A 19,526-nucleotide genomic window follows, 5' to 3' on the forward strand; every position below is an offset into this window, starting at 1 on the left:
ACGTAGGGAAGGTAAAACCGGAAACAGGAGCAGAGAATGTGACCACACCAATCAAACAGCCAAGCTAGTGACAGAGGCAGACGTGCAAACTCTCCTTCCTGACACCAGGGCAAAAGCTCGTTCTTATAAATCAAGCATTCTGCAGTCCCCTGATCCCTTTTTCCTATACTTATGCTTATATTTCTTATATTGCCCAGTGCAAACATTGAGAAAATAAACTATGTTATTATGTATACCTGCTTCAAGCACTTTGGAGAAATGAGTTTTATAAATATAAGCCATTCCTATTCATCTACAAAGCAATCAGCTTTTTCTGCCCACCCTGACCCTCCACATACTCTCCACAGGGTGTTTACATCCCTAAATGACCTTCCAGTGCTGAATTCACAGAAGAGACTGATGGCTCACATGAGCAGAGGAAGTGCCAGCACACACAAACTTCAGCAAGAGCATGAAGGGAAATCACTGTTTACTGGAAATCACACCCTGGTGGATTTTGTTCACTAATCACCCTCTTTCTGTTCAGATTCTGTATAATGCTCCATTAGATGCAGCCAGAAAAGGTTTCAAATTGCAAAGCAAACAGACCGCTTCTTGAGGTTTTAATTACAAGTTTGACATCCTTACACCACTGCCCAGGCCAGCGAGGATCCCATGGGACACCCTGCATACTCACATTCAGGAGCTCCTAGGAGCGTTGACCATTCCCAAGGCCAACAACCCAGGATGGTCCGGTGGGAACCCACGGGCCTGCCTGTCTGGAAGAGGAGGCAGTAGCCTCAGAGGACAGCTACCTGCCACTGACACCAAGATGTTGTTTAGTCCCAGGAAGCTTTGGCCTCAGGTGGGGAAGTTTTCTAGGAAGTTCAGAGCAGAGAGTGCTGACTGGCAAGAAAAGAAGCCAATGTTTATTGCTTCTCTAAATCCCTGCTTAAACTACATTTAGGATAAAATCCTAACCTCCTAACCTGCATTCAGAGTACATCCCAGGATGAACCAGCATCCCAAAGCCTGCCACCCACCTATCTCCCACTCACCCTCCTGCCCACAAGTCCCTCTCATTGGTTCTTGCCCCCCAAACCTTTCTGTCTGAACCCCTATGCTCTGCTCTCTTGGCACACGTCACCTGTGTTGAGTCTCCAGGACGGGGATGCTCCCTTCTGTGCTGTGACATTTGCCACACTAAAAGTTGGCTTTGTTTTTATGTATCTTTCTAAAGTGCAAATATCCTGTAAGAACAGGGGCTACAACTTCCTGAATTCCTGCGGGCCCTGGAAATAACTGGCACTCAGCAGGTGCCCTCCAAATACTGGATGAATGGATGAATAAATGGATACAATTAAGTGCTTTCCCACCAAAAGCTCTAAGTACACTGTGCCTGTCCCTTTGTGTGCCCTTTGATAACACAATTGTATTGAGTTTTGTGAGACAACACTGCAGGTCAGAGCCCACAGTCTTACAAGACAACAGGTGAACTTCAAGCCACCTTCTCTACATTCAAAGGAGGTCCTGGCTCTAGACTTCTAAAAGGCAGGTTAGGGCGACAAGGATATAGAAAGGCTAAAATTAGTAAGAATTAAGATCAGTAATAAAACTCTTCAATGAAACGGCCTCTCAGTTCAACAGTGTTTTTTCTTTTTATCAATGAAGCAAGTTGCTAGGACAGGAGGGGAAGTGAGAGGTGGGGAGGGCTGGGAGGGAGTGCAGGTAGGAGGGGTCGAGGATACACAGTGCTTGTCATCTTCATGACGAGGACAGCTGCTTCTGGTTGTATTTTAAACAAAATCGGCATCCCAGTGTGGACACCACGTCTGGAATTACAACCCTCCGTGCGATCTGTCACTTTGACATACACACGCGGGGAGTGGAGCAGTCTCCACAGAGAGAAAACAGTACAAGAAAAGGAGCCAGTGATCCCAGAAGAGACAGAAGTTCAAGGGGATGTTCCCTGGACAGACCTCCTGGTCCTAAAGCTGTGTCTGCCTCGCCGAGCATCTCCACTCCAGAGGGAAGTCCACTCTTGGGTAAGATTTTGGCTAGAAACTTCTTTATGAAGGATAAATTTATTTGCCCTAAATTAGGCAGGAGGTACTGGGGACTGGACAGCATTGAGACATGAACGCTGAGAGACAGTGCTGAACAGCATGGTGTTTTAAATAAAGAGAAATGGCTCCAAAGGGACTATGGGGAAGTTTTGAAGGGTGGTAAAATGATCCTGCTTTTGCTGATATAGAGACACCTGCTTTGCAATAAGCAATAGATCAAAGGCAGAGTGGGTTCGTACAAATCTATTTTTCTGAACAGAATGCAGTCATGAACGTGAAAAGTGGCCCTGGGTATAGTTCACAAATGGGGATGGGAGATAGAAACCGCAGGATATTCCCCACTGCCTGCAGGAGCAGTAGGACGCTTGCAATTATTGCTTGTCATGTGCCAGTGCCTTTCAACCTCTGCCATCTCCTTTACTTCTCTCAGTACACCTGTGAGGCAGATAAAGTCTCTTTTTTAGGATGTGGTGAGAGAAGTTTTGAACCGAGGTCCTCTGCTCTCAAAGCCCGGAGTTCTTCCCCCCTTGCTACACAGGGGACATTGGAAGACACCTGCAATGACTAGCTGCTACCTGTGAAGGCGAGGGACCATATAGATGGATGTGTGATGTCTCCACTCGATGCCCAAGTGTTCTGAGAAATCCTGTTTGCAATTTTCTCCTCAAACATAGCAATCCAGCAAACACACACACCCCCCACTTCTGAGAATCGTTTAAATAATACGACAGTAATACGAATTCTGCCAATGACCAGTTATCTATAACCTGTTAACTTCCAGGGGAAAGTTGATTAAAGATCCTCCCTATTTGGAGGAAAAGCCTTTCATGAATAAACCCTCACTGCTCAGTTAGAGAGTGAACCCTTTACAGGTGTGTGTGAGTGTGTGTGCCATACAAACACCTCCACGAGTCTACAAAAGGAAAACAGCTCATTCCTGTGCTCACTACTATAATTTTGGAAATTTCTAAAGCTTCCCTAGGTTTGCAGACAAATTTTCTAAAATGTTTTTACATTCTTCATTCTTTTAATTCAACTTCTTACCAGTGTTTGCAGACAAACACTGGGTAATGGGAAATAACTGTCTTCCTCCCTACCTCACCCCACTGGCAAATGGAGCTGGCAGGGGGAAAGCTATGGAACCAGGGGCACTGCCTTCTGGCCTCACGGCCCTGAAGCCTCTCCCTTCAGGCACCCTCTCCCTCGTAGGGGCTCTGGATTTCAAGCCGGCCCAAGTTTCTAGGACTGGACTCTGTCACAGCTCTCAGAAGTAAGTGTGTATCTGTAAACCACCCAGAGAAGGTACTGCTGTAACAACCCTAAACAATAACTGAGTTTCATGTATACAAGTGAGAAAAATATAAACATAGAGCTTTACCCCTTAAATCTAACTAGATAGGGCTCAATGTTTTCATAGCAGGTAGCAGGGAAATCTAAATATTTGTGGTGTTTCATTAGAGGTGATGGCAAAGGAACCCAAAAAATGGAAGAGGAGAAACTTGCTTACGAATTAGACTTCAGTGGGGAGCAAAGGATGGCTTTTCTGTGTGGAGAGTTTCTTTTCCTTTACCCTGCAAACCCTAAACAAAGGTAAATGGGGAGGTGGGGAATCTGCAACTCAGTCCCCTGAGAATTATCTGCATTTCTAACAAATGTCCAGATGATGCCACTGGTCCAGAGAACTGTCCTAGTGGAGCATTAACAAGGCTGCACTGGATTTTAACACATGTCCTTCTGAGGCTTGAACCCTCTCATACCTCTTCCCCCTTCCCTCATTTCCACCACAGGCAGAGATGCTCCTGCAGGCCCACTTCCTGCTGCTGTTGCTGCTGCTCGTAGGGGCCCCTGGGATGGGTCTATCCCATAAGTTCTCCAAAGCCCAGTCCATCTTCTGCTGCATCAACACAGCCCTGTCTGAGGCCAGGAAGAGCCAGCTGGAGGATACACCCCTGCTGAGCAAGAAAGGCTTCCCCTACCTGTGCAGCCAGGACCCATCCTCAGGAGAGGATGAGGGGAGGGAGGAGGAAGAAAACAAGAAAAAAAGGACCTTCTCTGGCCCTGGGGGTGGAAGCCCCCCATACAAGTACCTGTCCCAAGCACAGCTCAGGGGGAGGATGTACCAGGACAAGGCCAAGGGTGACCGGCATACCAAGCTCACCCTGTCCCTTGATGTCCCCACTAACATCATGAACATCCTCTTCAACATCGCCAAGGCCAAGAACTTGCGAGCCAAGGCAGCTGCCAATGCCCATCTAATGGCACAGATTGGGCGGAAGAAGTAGAATCGAGGCCAGCAGGAGAGCGGCCCATCAAGGACAAGGACAGAGGTCAGGGTGGAGGGTGAGGGTTTGCCCACTCAACCAGTTTGTATTGTGTAGATGGTCCAGTTTTACAGGCTGCCTCCCAACTCAACCCCTCTGACCCTTTCCTGCCTCCAACCCAACTCCTTCCTTTGTACAATACACAAGTGTGTAGTGTTGTCCCACCTCCATGACTCGACACCATTAAGGTCTCTCCCTGTGTTCTGTGTCTCTTTTCTCCTCCCCCACACTTCTCCTTGAGGGTCCCATGGCTGAGAAGAGGACCCCCAGTGGTGCTCCTCTCCTCACCACCCACCAACCCCAGCCAAGACTGGAAGATGAGGAGACACACTGATTACCATCCCACCACTGAATCCCTTCCCTACTCTCCTGCTTCCATTAAAACCAGTGGCTTCTTGAACCCCTCTCTTGTTTCAGTTCTTCTCCCATCAGCCAGCTGCCTCTTAAACTCTTCTCAGAAAGGAAGGCAAATGAGGGAGAACACAAAATGAGGCAATTCCCCATCTCTCCCAGGATGTGAATGGCTCTTGGAGGCTGTAGGGAGAGTAAAGAAGAGCTTGGGAGAGATCAAACAGGCAGGACTCTGTCAGCTGTCATTTAATCTAGAGCCATCTTCATGGCCCTGGTCCCACCCAAGGGGCACAGCCAGGGGTCTGCTGCCAAGATGGCACCTGGGCTAGACAGGAGAGGGAGCTTTCAGTTATCCCTCTTGGGAAGCCCCACATCCTCCATGGCCTGCTAGGGCATTGGGCCACAAAGCATTTAATGGGCGCTCCCTGAACCCACAGTAACTGCCCAGCATGGTGCTGGGCACCTGGGAGATACTGATGTGCGAGGCAAGGCCTCTGTCCTCCATGAGTCAACATCTAAACAAATAGACGAAACCAAAATGAAAAAAAAGCAAATACCTCCGTGGAATATGTAAGTTATGAATTACAAAGCAACAGCAATTAGTATAAAGAATATATGAGGAATTCAGAGATGAGAGAGTCTAATATGAGTAAAAGTTCACTAACAACAGACATCAGCAAGTACCCTGATGGCCTGATGGCCTCCAGCAGCAGAGCCCTGGGGCCAGATTCCCAGAAAGGGACTGTGGTTCCCCTCTCTTCGGCCGGTGGTAAGTCATAAATACATAAAATGAATTTCTGCGTGGTGGAATCAACAACCTACTCACACACCAGTAGCTAACAGTACCGCCAGCAGCAGCAGCAAAGTCAAAATACAAATGAATGACAAATTTGGAAAAATATTTGCCACTCATATAAAAGATAAATGGTCTATTGATAAAATATAAAAAGAGCTACTAAAAATTAAGAAAAGAACAAAAAAGAAAAATAAGCAAGGAACTGAATAGGGTATTGACAAAATTCATCAGACCATTAAAGTTCTTAAAAGAAAATAAAATATACCAAATTTATAAAGGCAATATAAAATATTTAAGAATGTTTATCTAGGATTGCAAAGAGGACCAAAAATTCCTGTATATTCCCTTTAGAAGTGGTTCTTTAAGTTTGCTAGACTTAGCAATAATAAGATTTACACGCTGACCTGAAAAGTTTATGAAATAATTTGTTGTTTTATCTTAACCTCAGTAGGTTACTAATTGCTAAAAACAATAGAAAAACCTGTAAATGGTCTTTTCTGCTCGTGACAATGCACACACACACACACAGGCACAAAAACGCCCTCCAGACCCGCAACATTTCAACAAATGAGCAACTGAGCAGTTATTTAAGCATTTCACCAGTGCCCTCTAGTGTCTGAAGAGAGAAACAATACATGTACATAAAAAAATATTTTTCAAGCACTAAGTAAAAGCCTAATAAAAGTTCAAAGCACTATGTAGGATATGCACATGAAAAAATGTTTCATCACTGAGTATTTACAAAACAGAGTAAGGCATAGTTTTGTAGGTTTATAGTTGTGTGTATAGAAAACAATACAATAATTAATAAATAATAATACAATTAACTGTGTTTCACATACCTACAACTGTAAACCTACTTTGCCCCTTGGTTCCTAGAGTGGGAGTAAATAGATAGTACAGATTGCTCAAAGAGCAAAGCTTTGAGCTTGGTAGCTCAAAGAGGCACAAGGAAGAAGAGTCCCAAGCAGCTACATGACAGGTGGCATCTGAACTGGGTTTGCAGTAAGAATTACAGCCCAGGGTCCCACAGGAAATGAGAGACAGCAATGAGAAGGAACAAGGCATAGGAGAGAGAGAAGAATCTATGCTGAGAAGTGGGGAGAGTCTAGTTTGAATGGAATGCATGACAGCAAAGGAGAGGATGGGATTGGAAATTTAAGCTGTAACTAGTGGTAACAGGCTCTGCATGTCACATGCAGGAGTTTACGCTTTATGCCTAAAACAATGGGGAATCATTAAAACCTTTTGTAAGGAGCAGAATAATCCAAGCTGTGCTAATGATGTTCTGAATAATCCAATCAGAACATTCAGTCACAGAGTAGTGAGTAGGATGGATCAGGAAGACAAAGTGAGAAGCAGAAAAACATTTAGATACAAGCGTGCTAGGGACTGGGAAAGGATTTGATGACCTGAGCTAGAATGGCGTCAACAGGAAGAAAAAGGGAGAGATTCTGAGCCCTGGCTAGTATGGCTCAGTTGGTTGGAGCATTGTCCCATAAACCAAACGGCAGCAGGTCGGATTCCTGGTCAGGGCAGGGCACATGCCCAGGTTGCGGGTTCAATCCCTGGTTTTGGCATGTACAAGAAAGCAACAAATCAATGTTTCTATGTTTCTCTCTCTCTTTCTCTCTCTCTCTCTCCCCCCTTCCCTCCCTCTCTCTCTAAGGGAAATTTTTAAAAATATCCTCAGGTGAGGGTTGAAAAAAATTAAAAAGAAGAGAGAGAGCAGTCAAAAATGTTGGTGTTGCTTAGACTCTGCTTAACTGGGGAGATGATGACATAAAAAAGACAGAACACCAAAGGAAGAGCAGGTTTCTTTGGAGGAAAATGATGTTTTTCTTGGCAGAAATTAAATGTAGTGTAGGCAAAACATCTGGGAGGACAGGGTCAGTATGTTAGGGAGAAATTCCAGTATAAAGCTCAAGAGAGAACGAAAATCACAGTACCCATGTAGAGCTGATGTGGTTATGATTAAGATAAAAACCAGAGAAGAGAATCAAGGGCGCCTTCACTGGGGGAAGATGATGGAGAAGAGGAGTCTGTGGAGATGTCTGACGAGGAGGAGAACCAAGCAGTGCCACAGCAAGCAAAGGAAAAGTTTCAAGAAAAAAATTAACAAATGCTTATAGTCAAGAAATCTGAAGGCTGGGAAAGTCATTGTTTTGATAAATCAGGTATGATCAGTGGTCTTCAAGACCATAGTTTCAGTAGAATGATGGGAGGTCACCAAATAACAAAGGCTAAAGAGTGAGCAGAAGATGAGTTGTAGGCAACATATGTATATTCCTTGGAAAAGTTTGATGGAGTGGAAAGATATGACAGTATGTTATAAGAGTAATAGAATCCAGAAAAGGGTGTTGGGTTTTTTTTTTTAATGAGGAGACCTTGACACTCAAGAAGAGAGAAGAAAAGAAGTCAATGGAGAAAAGGAGAAAGAACATACAAGAGAGGTTGCAGAACAAGGTCTTCTAGAAGAGTCAAGGGGAGGAGGTGCACAAATCCTAAGTGACCTTGGAAAGAAGAGGTCTTTCCTCTGGGATAGTAGAGGATATGTGAAGGTTCAAAATAATTTTAGGGGGAGATCAAAGAAGAACATAAGCTAAATAGGGAATGATTTAAATCAAGTAGGAAATAAGGTAAACTCCTTGTGATTTTCAATCTAATAAATACTAGGTACCAACTCCGTGCCTGACACCACAGAGACACAAATGAATAAGACAGTCCCTGACTCAAGATCACATTTAATTAGCACTGATACTCCTCAGGGCCATTTCAATCATTAGCTCAGGTGATCTCACTCTTTAAGGAAGAAATGGCAAATATTCCCTCTCAACTCCAGATCCACATTACGAAAGAGTAAAGGCAGGTATTTTGTCAGAAGGAAAATGATGCCAGGTGGAAGTATGGTGATGCAAGAAGGAAAGAAGGGTAAGAGTGAGGGAAAATCTAAGCAAACATCTAGTGTTTAAAAAGCACACTAATAATCAACATTTTGTAGGGTTTAAAATATGTATGGCATTAAAGTACAAGGTAAAAAATGCACAAAAGGCAAGATAGTAAATGAAGTTGAAGAGTCCTATGGTCTTTTCATGGCCCAGCAGTGGTAAAAACACTAATGCATGCCAGTAAGTCAAGTTTGAATGTTGTAATTTTTAGGGTATCCACTAAAATATTTTAATGAATATTTAATAAATGAATAGAGAGGTAATGAATAATAAAGAAAAATGTTTGGTAAATCTCATATCTACGTATGGCATGGTACAGGTAGCATCACAAATTAATCAATTCTTAGACTCACAAAGTCTTGGAACTGGAAAGGGTCTTATAAATAACCTTGTCCAAGATAAGGCTATTAAGATATGGGGCAGCTAAGTGTATATGTCAAGATCACATAATTATAATAGTGTCTTGAATGGGATCCGTCTTTCCTAATATCTAGTGAAATATTTCTTTCATGTTACATCTTCCCTTTTATGGTGACAAATTTGATTAAAAGAAACAGCCTAAAGAAAAGTATTTGAGTCTTGATAAATAATCTCTAGGAAACCTAACCCTAAAACACACAGGTATGTGAAGTGTCCATAGTACTTAGGTCATCAAATAGCTTTATTTACAGTTGAATAAGATAGATAAGATTTTTAAATGCAAACATGAAAAACATAGGTTAACTGAAAAAATAGTGTCCCCCCAGTAATTTGGATACCAGTATAGGTTCCTTCAAGTGTTGAAGGTTTTCTTCCACACTTAAATAAAGAGCCAGACAGTCCACTATTAGTCTGCATTGGGTTTGATGAGAGTAACAGGTTCACCAAATCACTCCCTTTATTGGGAGAAAAAACATACGTTTTTTAACTGTCCTCCAAATGTTTGATCGATCACAGCAAATCAGAGGTGAGAGTGAGAGTCATATTCATTACTCTGTTACTATACTGGAAGTCCTGCATGCATCTTAGGATTAACTGTCCTTGTTCCCAAGGAACCCCGGTATGATTATAGTGTAGGTGTCAGCATAGATTGAGCCCTTGGTATAGGGCCTTTGGAAGCCAAGGCCAAAGAAGGTCCAGCCAAATACGCTGAGATCTGAGGACTGAGCAAAAACTCGCTGAGAGTTGTGTGGGCTGGAAAACCGTCTCTTCACAGGTATTGACAAATACCTAAATACCATTTCCACCAAACCTGTGGTCGTTGGTCTCCGTGGTGACAATGGTTGGAGTTGAAAACAGGCAATACAGTACATCGCTCAAATGGAGCTCTTTGGCAGCCACACCTCAGGGCAGGGATTTGGGTGTGTAGAAACAGCTACGAGGAACATGTGAAAGATGGAGCAGCAGTTCTGGGGGCCAGGTGGCACATGGCAGAAGGTGGCAGCATTGCAGTTTGGTAAATCTCATGATAATACACACAACTTTACACCTTCAGCCAAGGTTATAGGGCCTACCGGGACCAAAAGCACTGACCGTGTCCGGGCCAAGAGAGAATACCACTGGAGGACCAAGGCTGAAAGGTAAACACCACCGATGAATGAGTCACCTGAAAACTGTCTTCCATCGCTCAGGAGCAACACCGGCCCAAGCAAGCACCTTTGCAGTATCTATTTCATCTAATTCCAACTATTAGGATAAATAAACATGATGGATTTTAAAAATCTGGCTAGTGATTTTAATGCATTTATAGTTTTTTTCATTTTAAATTATAACTCATTTGAAAATGGGTTACTACCAAGCAGTAATACTGTTTAATACCAAAAATTAATTCCATTAAGTGTTTATTTTTTTAAAGATTTTATTATTCATTTTTAGAGAGAGGAGAAGGTAGAGAGGAAGAGAGGGAGAAACATTGGTGTGTGAGAGAAACATCAATTGGCTGCCTCTCACATGCCTCCAACAGGGGACCTGGCCCACAACCCAGGCATGTGCCCTGACCAGGAATAGAACCGGCAATCTTTTAGTTCACAGGCCAGCATCCAACCCACTGAGCCACACCAACCAGGGCCATTAAGTGTTTTTTTAAAACTTCAAATCCTCAGACCACCCTGCCTTCAATCCCCAGGGTTTCTCATTTAGCAAGTGCATAGTGAAGCTTAAGAATCTATATTTTTTTTCCTAAACTTCTGAAATGGTTCTGATATAGGGTTCTGTGGGCCACGATTTGAGAACACGTCATCAAGGAAGGAAAGCTGAAAGAGATCACTTTCACCTACAGGACCAACAGGACACACAGATTCAAATTTGTGAAAGACCCAAGAATATCTTTGTTTGTTTGTTTGTACAAAAAGCAAACTGAGACCTTAAGGCCCACATTGGGAAGGAAAAAACATCATACTGAAAATGCTCATTATTTAATCAATGTGCAAAGTATAGACATGGAGGAAACAACATTAATAATTAAAATGGTGCTGTGTTCCACCTCAGGTATAGTACAGGGTTTCATAGTGTCATGGTTGAAAAAGCAAAGAATATAGCCAGGTTTCCATTTGAAAAACAAAACAAAAATAATCATATGTAACTCAGAAAGGACTCCAAAGCTTGGAAGATTCACAGGTAGCAGTGCTGGACAAGAACAAATGTGCTCATTGTTAATACTGGCTGATTTAATTTAGTGTGGAACTTATGTTCTTGCTCGATTTGATTTCTTTCTTCTTCTAATCAAGGGAACTCTACCCACTAACTGTAGAATGTCTTAAAAAGTAAACATGGCACTTAACATTCATTTTCACCATCACATAGGCATCAGGAACTTTGCCCCACCTCCTCATAATCCTTCTCTAGAGCAGCCAGATCTTCCCTGGCCTCTAAAAACTGCTCTTCTTCCATGCCTTCTTTGATGTACCAATGTAGAAATGCCCTCTTGGCATACATGAGGTCAAACTTGTGATTCAGGCGGGCCCAGGCCTCTACAACTGCTGTGGTGTTGCTCAGCATGCAGACAGCCTGCTGGACCTTGGCCATTTCCCCCCCTGGCATCGCTGTGGGTGGTTGATTGTTGATGCCCACCTTGAAACCCGTTGGACACCAATCTACAAACTTAACAGAGTTTCTTGACTTCATGGCTGCAATTGCTGCATTCACATCCTTAGGAACCACATCCCCTCTGTAGAGTAGGCAGCAGGCCATGTACTTCCCCAGTTGAGGATCACACTTGACCAGTTGGTTGGAGAACTCAAAGCAAGCGGTGGTGATATCTGACACAGAGAAGTCCTTGTGGTAGGCACTGTCAGCAGAAATGATGGGGGCAAAGGCTGTCATGGGGAAATGTATCCTTGGGTAAGGTACTAGGTTGGTCTGGAATTCATTTAAGTCCACATTCAAGGACCCTTCAAACCGGAGGGAAGCAGTAATGGAAGATACTGCCTGACTTATCAACCTATTAATGACGGTGTAAGAGGGGCGTTCAACGCCAAGTTTATGATGGCATATGTCATAGAGGGCCTCATTGTCCACCATGAAGGTACAGTCTGAGTGCTCTAATGTGAAATGGGTGGTGAGGATGGAGTTATAAGGTTCTACTACAGCAGTGGAGATCCTGGGGGCTGGATAGACAGAGAACTCCAATTTAGTCTTCCTGCCATATTGTACCGAGAGCTGCTCCATTAAGAGCGATGTAAATCCTGATCCAGTGCCTCCGCCAAAGCTTCGGAAAATCAAAAATCCCTGCAGTCCACTGCACTGCTCTGCCTGGGAAAGGAAACAAGATGTCGGAACTCAGCCAAATAAACCAAGACGCAGTGGTTCCCAAAACAAACCAAAACTTTCGTGAAGGACTGATTTACCATTATCAACTGTACAACAAACATATTCATTTTGAAACATACTTGAGTGGTTACTTCTGAGGTGGCAAAGCACTATAGAGATTTACTGTAAGTAAAGCGTAAATATTCAACTGTCTTTTGCTACCCTCCATAATTATATCTGTATGAGATCTAAAGCAAGGTCCCTACAATAACAAAGAAAATGACTAGCAAAACATTGAAGCAACATAGTTTTCCCCCGTAGTAAATGACGGGCCTAAATTTGTATGTCTAGTCAGTCTACTGGCTAGTATAAAGGCATTGCATTACCTAGTGATTATGGCAAACGCCAAAACATGTCCTCAACAAAGGGTTTTCCAGACACATGTCCTTAAAGCATTAACTGACAGTAAATAGAGTAACTAATCTTCAGGTAGGACGTGCCTCCTGTTAACTTTACAAATAGTGGTTACTATTGGAAAATTACAAGTTTTAGGGTGCCTTAGAACTCTCTGATAACAAGATAAACCACGAGTCAGCAGAAGCCAAGGGTAGATGGGGACTAATGATTAAAGAAGAGGAAATCCTGGCGTTTGCAAACGTGGAGGAACCTTGCGGGAATTATGCTAAGTGAGATAAGTCAGACAGAGAAAGACAAATATTGTATCATCTCACTCTTATACGGAATCCAAATAAGCCAAACACGTAGAAATGAAGGGTAGAATAGTGGTTGCTGAGCAGTGGGCCAGGGGGCGGGCAGGGGGAGATTTTGGTTGAAGGGTACAAACTTTCAGAAGATAAAGTCAAGATCCAGGCCTCCAATGTCCAGCATGGTGACCATAGTTAACGATATGTATTGTTTACTTGAAAGTTGCTAGGAGAGTAGATCTTAAATGTCTTCACCGCAAAATTTTTAAACAGGTAATTATGTGAGGGGATAGAACTATTAACTAATCCTATTGTGGTATACCTTAAATTTATACATTGTATGTCAATTACATCTCAATAAAGCAGGGGGAAATAAAATATTTCCTTAATAAATCATTTTTTAAAAAATAGAAAATGGGGCTATACAGAAAGTGTGAGGGCGTGGCTTTTCCTACATAGCACAGTGTGAACAAAGCCCACATCACATCAGCACACCTCCCAGCTCTGAGCATGGCAGGAGGCTCCAAGGAGAGAGGTTAGGTGGTGATTATGTTGGTGGTAGAACTGCTGGTGATGCTTCGGAGGTGTCCTGCAGAATCCCAGGTGCTCAGGCACACTTCCCCCAACCCAGCTGAGGAGAGGAGAGCCACTTGCCAGCTTTCGGATTCTCTCTAGCACAAGGTCGATGATCTCTGAACCCAGAGAGTAGTGGCCTCGGGCGTAGTTATTTGCAGCATCCTCCTTCCCGTTAATGAGCTGTTCTGGGTGGAAGAGTGAGCGATACTTGCCTGTTCGAATCCCATCTGCAGAGGGAAAAGTAGGTCAGCCACTCCACTCCATCAACTGCTAGCCCCCTGCTAATTCTCACACAGCCCTGGACCAGGACCCCTCTCCTCTCCCAGTGTTGTGCTAAAGCAATGGGTTTAAACTGCCAACTTGGCCTTCGTTAGTCTAGGAAAAGGTATAACTATTTCCACACAACTTGAAAGTATGTTTTTCCATCATATACCCTCTATTCACTTCTTAGAGATGCCATAACAAATTACAACAACCTGGGTGGCTTAAAACAAGAGTAATTTATTCAGTAGGCCAGCAGCCTAAAAGCAAGGTGTTGGCAGAGTCAATTTGTTCCAAAGGCTCTGAGGGAGAATCTGCTTCGCGCCTGTCTCCAAGCTCGGATGACTGTGACAGTTCCTAGGGTTCCTTGGCTGGCAGCTGCATCACGCCAGTCTCTGCCTCCATCATGCATGCCCTTTCCCCTGGGTGTTCACTCTTCTTACAAGGATACAGATCATTGGACCTAGGACACCCTAATCCAGTATGATGTCATCTTATCTCTAAATGAAGTCATATTCTGGGGTTCCGAGTGGACATAGATTTTTAGGAGACACTTTTTAACCCACCACACATCCTGTGGCACTTTGGCATTTTAAAACAAGTATTTCTTAATCCACAAAGAGCCAACAGTGTGCTGGAAAAGTATGAGAGTATACCAATGTAAATTATTACTAGTATACTTTAAAGAAGCTTTAACAAAGAAGGTGTGGCATGCTCAAATGCCCACAGGATTCAAATACAGTTAACATAATGCATGTGTCAGGTAAATTGGTGGTAAGATGTTGACAGTATCCAATATGACCAAGTGCAACCCTTGCCTGGTTTCATTGCCTTTTAAAACCCTGGGCAGCATATGAAACACAGTATGTCAGAGGCCCATGTCCCACTCCCCTACCTTAGAGTTACCCAAATAGCATGACTCCTAAAGAATTATGCAGTGGTGTTTGAGGGTTAAGCAGGCTTTCGGAATGTTGCGCTGGTTACAGTGTGCTGCTGCATTGCAGTACTTGTAAAGAGCATGTGTTCACGAATTAATATCCTACATTCATATCCTGCCTTCCTCACTTAGCTATAGAGCAAGTACTTAAGTCTCGAGCCTCAATTATTTCACCTCACAAATAAGGATAATAACAAGACCTACCCCACTGAGTTATTGTGAGGCTTAAATGAGATCATAGGGCATGATGCATGGCCCATTAAACAAGAATCATAAATAATAATGATAAATTTGGCTTCACAACATGCATTTATGCAGATTCATCTTACTATATACATCTTTGGCCTTAGCACCAGACAAGCATAGTTAGTCATAGAAACTCACTGCCTTAAAGGGAATGAAGTTGGGGGTGTACTTCACATGGCTTAACTTCATTCATTTATTTAGTGGTGTATTAACTATTTTACATTTTATTCTTCACTCAATTATGCTGCTTTCTGTTCAAAGAGAATGGCTTTATGAGAAGGCAAACCTAGAATCACAGAAGTTCAACCCTGAATAACTCAATTATCTAAGACAAGTTCTATAACCTTCCCAAGATGTAGTTTCCTCATCTATAAACAGATGCCAACAATGTTTCCTAATGGAGTTGTTGAAAGATCACTTGGGCCTCCCTAGCTGACACTACATAATCCTGTTTATATGGACTGTATAATCTAACAGTCCCACCCACTGGTCGTTGATTTGTTTGTTTTGATTGTGGCCCTGGTAAAGTACACTAGAACCTAAACCTTATCTTACCTATAACAGTTGGCTCTAGGTCAATGAAGAGTGTTCTGGGCACGTGCTTCCCAGCTCTTGTCTCACAAAAGAAGGTTTCAAAAGCGGCATCCTTATGCTCCATTTCAGCAACTCCCAACTGATCCTTTTTACTGTTGAGAAGAAAGCCATCCGGATGGATTCCATGTTCCAGGCAATAGAGTTCCCAGCAAGCATCCCCAATCTGGACACCAGCTTGGCCCACGTGAATGGAAAGGCACTCCCTCTGAAATAAGCCGGAATGAGTTAGAACTGAGCAGGCCTCTTTAGATCTCACAGGCCGCGTCACTCAGCAGCACTTCTTACAACTGACAGAGACCAGCTAGCTTATGCCAATGGGAGAAATTTATTATGAGGCAAATTGGGAGTATCTCGTGCAAATCAAAAACCAGGATACAGGTAAGCTTTAGGAACAACTGAACCAAGGACTTTGATTCCTTTAAGAGGTTTCTTTCAATAACATAAATTAGGTACCTATTGTGGAATTGCTTAAGAATGAATCAAGAAAAATATACACACAAAAATCAAGCTATCTTACCTAGAAAAAAATTAGCTAGTTATCAGAAAGAATAAAACAAATATCACTGTTTTATTACACACAAAATCAAGCTATCTTACCCAGAAAAAATTAGCTAGTTTCAGAAAGAATAAAACAAATATCACTGTATAGACTTGACACATATTAAAACCCATAACAGATAAATTAATGATGTTATCTTTTCATATCTTGAGAATAGCAAGCAACACTTGCTATTCATGTGGGCTCTAACAGTAAGGATGTTCTAAGCTTAAAAGTAGTGAAAAATTTACCAAGGAAACAAGCAATAGATTTAACGACCCAGATATACATAAGATAATTTTTATATACACTGATTTTTTTAAAGCCCTTGAGATATCTACTACATAAATAGGCAAATGGCATCAACAAACAATTACAAAAGAAAGAAATAACCTAAAAATGCCAAGATTTATGTACAATGGCATTCACAATATTATAATTTATAAGAGTGAAAAACAAGGACCAATCTACTTAATCATTCACCTATTGTTGACCATTTAAAGGAAGGTACCTCAATACAATAGCATGGTATGCAAGCCTCAAATATTTACCCAAAAAATGTATGACATGGAAAATGTTTATGACAAAATATTAACTACTAATTACATGTTACAGAAGTTATATAGTGTATGATGTCAAATACATTTAAAAATATAGAAAGCATATTTTTAAAATACATCAAAATGTAATTATAGTTATATCTGATAGTGATTTTTTTTCTTGTTTTAAACCTTACTGTTTTCCTTCACCATCATCAGCCTCTACTCTCCTAATCCATTTTTAAATCACTATTCACATTTTTTAAAAGTCAAACAACCTTTTTATTTATTGAGTAGACACTATCTACTCATCTAAAGAGATAAAAAGAAAGAATCCTAAAAATCCAAAGTGACAGCAACTGCTGATTTTAATATAGTTGAGTTTTGAGTGCAGGTGGTCATGGGACAAGTCTAAGCAGGGCTCTTACAGGGTGATAAGCCTGTTTGTGCATCTAGGGGCCCCTCAAGCTGTTTGCCTGATAAGCTCTTAGGCAACCCTGCCTTGGTACTGTCCCAAGGTCTGATATTCAACTACAAACTTCTGGTCAGAGGAAGGAAGGGAGCCCTAGCCGGTCACACCCCTGCAATCAGACTCGGACTCTATCCTCACTCAGCACGTCAAGCCTTGTACTTTGCCTCCTTGATTTACAAGTCATAACACAGCCCTCTTTGCTTTATGAGAAATTCAAGCTCACTAATTGAATACTTCCCTTTTATTTCTTCTCTGTACAACTGTCAGTTTCTCCTGACAAAGGCTGTGAACTTGACTTAGAAAGCACTTCACTTAGTACCAACCAATATTCCAAACTCTCGGGAACATAAAAATCAAAACACCACATTCCACCATAAAGAGCCTCCTCACAACTCTACCTTTAAAGTCCCGTTGGACTTTAAAATGATCTCAGTACAATAGCTGCTACAATCAGATCAAGATTCATCTAAATCCCTAGATTTAGGTAAAAATTTAAAAGTAGGGAAGGGGAATTCATTGTTTCCACAACATGAAAACTACTTACATGTAGATTTTTCTCACAGCATCCTTCCTTAGCTGTTGACCACCCCAGTCCACATTGGATACACACATGGCATTTGCTCACAATAATCACACATACAAAAAATCACCAACATAAAAAACAATTGCTGCCCTGGCCAGTGTGGCTCATTTTGGTTGGGGCATCGTCCCATAACCAAAAGATTGCGAGTTCGATTCCTGGTCAGGGCACATACCTAGGTGTGCGGGTTTGGTCCCCAGTCAGGGTGTGTGTGGTCCCCAGTCCGGGCACTGTCGGGAGCTACCCAATCGATGCTTCTCTCTTGCATCGACGTTTCTCTCTTTCCCTTCCTCTCTCTAAAAAGCAATAAAAAAGTGTCCTCAGGTAAGGATAAAATTTTTTTTTCATTTTTAAATTGCTGCTCTGTGGCCTGTTACCCAAATGGTTCAGACATAGGAGCAGCACTGTCTTTTTCGAACTCAGCAGGAACATTTGGCCCAACAAGGACCAACCTTGTCCTTACCGGTTTGAGAAGCAGCTGAATCTATAACATAACTGTGTCCCAGGGTACAAAATGCTATTTTCACTTTATTCCTCTCTTAGCTTTTTCCTCCTTCCCAAACTATCTGTTAAAATATTAACCAAACTATAAAATAACAGAAGATTATAAAATGCCCACTGAATGTCAATATTGTAAGTCAGAGCACATTAATATATGGTTATAAGAAATAATACAGAAGATCTCCTGTACCTCTTACCCATTTCCCCCAACGGAAATATCTTGCAAGATTATAGTAAATATCATACCCAGAATGCCGAATTAATACAGTCGACACATTTCCATTACCATGAGGATCCCTCATGTAGGAAGACAATTTTAAGAGCAAAACCATTTAAACACCCTTAAAATGTTAGACAGAGAGTCCAATGGGGTGAGAAGATCAAAGATGAAAAAGCAGTTTGAAAGGTTACTTCCATTTCAAAAGTAAAAATTCTGAGAAACTGAAATTACTGTGATTGAAACATACAGATTGAAGGGAAAGTAGATCTTAAAAGGTGGTCCCCAAAGGACTAAACTCAAGCGAGAACAAAGAAGATGTTCATGCACTTTACCTGCCACACACTTAAAAGATCAGCAACAGTAACCTGGGTCTGGAGTCCCCAGAAACTCTAAAACCACAACTGAAGGCGAAGTAATTGATTTCTACAGAAAAATCAGCACACCAGGTCTAAAACCAATGCAAAAACTAAAGGAAGCAGTGGTTCATGTTTCAGCAGTTCAGTTAAAGGCAATGAATGCCTGCATATTAACTATGCTTTTGCTAAAAGCAGCAAAAACGAGCTGAATAGAGAAGAGCTTATTTAAATCTGCTTCAAACATGGATGTTAAAAGAAACAAATGGTTCTTTAAAAACTTCTTTTCTCATATCAAGAATTTATTAAGAATTGCTTGGTAAGGAAGAGGGCTAAATATGATCAGTAAAATTTGCTACAACACCAAAGCAACACCGTCAACAAGGTACAAGCACAGTAGTCACTTACCATGCTGAGCTGAAGGTGCCCCCTGGTAATGAGTGACAGAGTGTGCCCAGGTGAGCCTTATCACAGTGCAGGAAGTGACTCCACCTGAGGGCTGAGCTGCTGACTTCACGTAAAGCAGCACACCTCTTCAGTTTTTCAGCTGCTGACTCACAAATTAGCTGTGGTGGCCTGAACACCCTGAGATAGAGCTGTGATAAACTGAGATTTGCAAAGAAATCAGAAGAAAATGAGAAAAATCTCTTCTGTAATGTAATTTTTTTTAAGTAACTCTCTCTTTGAAAAACTAAGTCTTAAAAGAAAAAAGTTTCAAGTAGTAATAATTGGAATTTCGAGTCCGGAGAAGTCTTCTGATGCTATAGTTTTATATCAACGTGGCTAGCCTATAGTGCCCAGTGATTCAATCAAACACT

General features: G+C 42.0%; 2 protein-coding genes across 3 annotated transcripts; one reads left to right on the forward strand and one right to left on the reverse strand.

Annotated features, from left to right (window-relative positions):
* The first annotated feature begins 1,780 nt into the window (after positions 1-1,780).
* Positions 1,781-4,714, forward strand: UCN3 (urocortin 3). The gene is made up of 2 exons (XM_024578606.3): positions 1,781-2,024; positions 3,833-4,714. Exon 2 carries the CDS (start codon positions 3,839-3,841, stop codon positions 4,325-4,327), a length of 489 nt encoding a protein of 162 aa, XP_024434374.2. The 5' UTR covers positions 1,781-2,024; positions 3,833-3,838; the 3' UTR covers positions 4,328-4,714.
* A 6,124-nt stretch (positions 4,715-10,838) lies between these two features.
* TUBAL3 (tubulin alpha like 3) lies at positions 10,839-19,195 on the reverse strand. 2 transcript variants are annotated; one of them, XM_053922775.1, is made up of 5 exons: positions 19,117-19,164; positions 17,810-17,930; positions 15,467-15,710; positions 13,542-13,694; positions 10,839-12,186 (listed from the first exon to the last, which is right to left on the reverse strand). In XM_053922775.1, exons 3-5 carry the CDS (start codon positions 15,567-15,569, stop codon positions 11,246-11,248), a joined length of 1,197 nt encoding a protein of 398 aa, XP_053778750.1. In that variant the 5' UTR covers positions 15,570-15,710; positions 17,810-17,930; positions 19,117-19,164; the 3' UTR covers positions 10,839-11,245. The 2 variants fall into 2 exon arrangements, with proteins under 2 accessions (XP_053778750.1, XP_053778749.1); XM_053922774.1 differs by lacking the exon at positions 17,810-17,930 and having other exon boundaries at positions 19,117-19,195.
* Positions 19,196-19,526: the final 331 nt, after the last annotated feature.

This window comes from Desmodus rotundus, chromosome 4 (assembly GCF_022682495.2).
Source record: "Desmodus rotundus isolate HL8 chromosome 4, HLdesRot8A.1, whole genome shotgun sequence".
In the NCBI taxonomy this organism is placed as follows: Eukaryota; Metazoa; Chordata; class Mammalia; order Chiroptera; family Phyllostomidae; genus Desmodus; species Desmodus rotundus.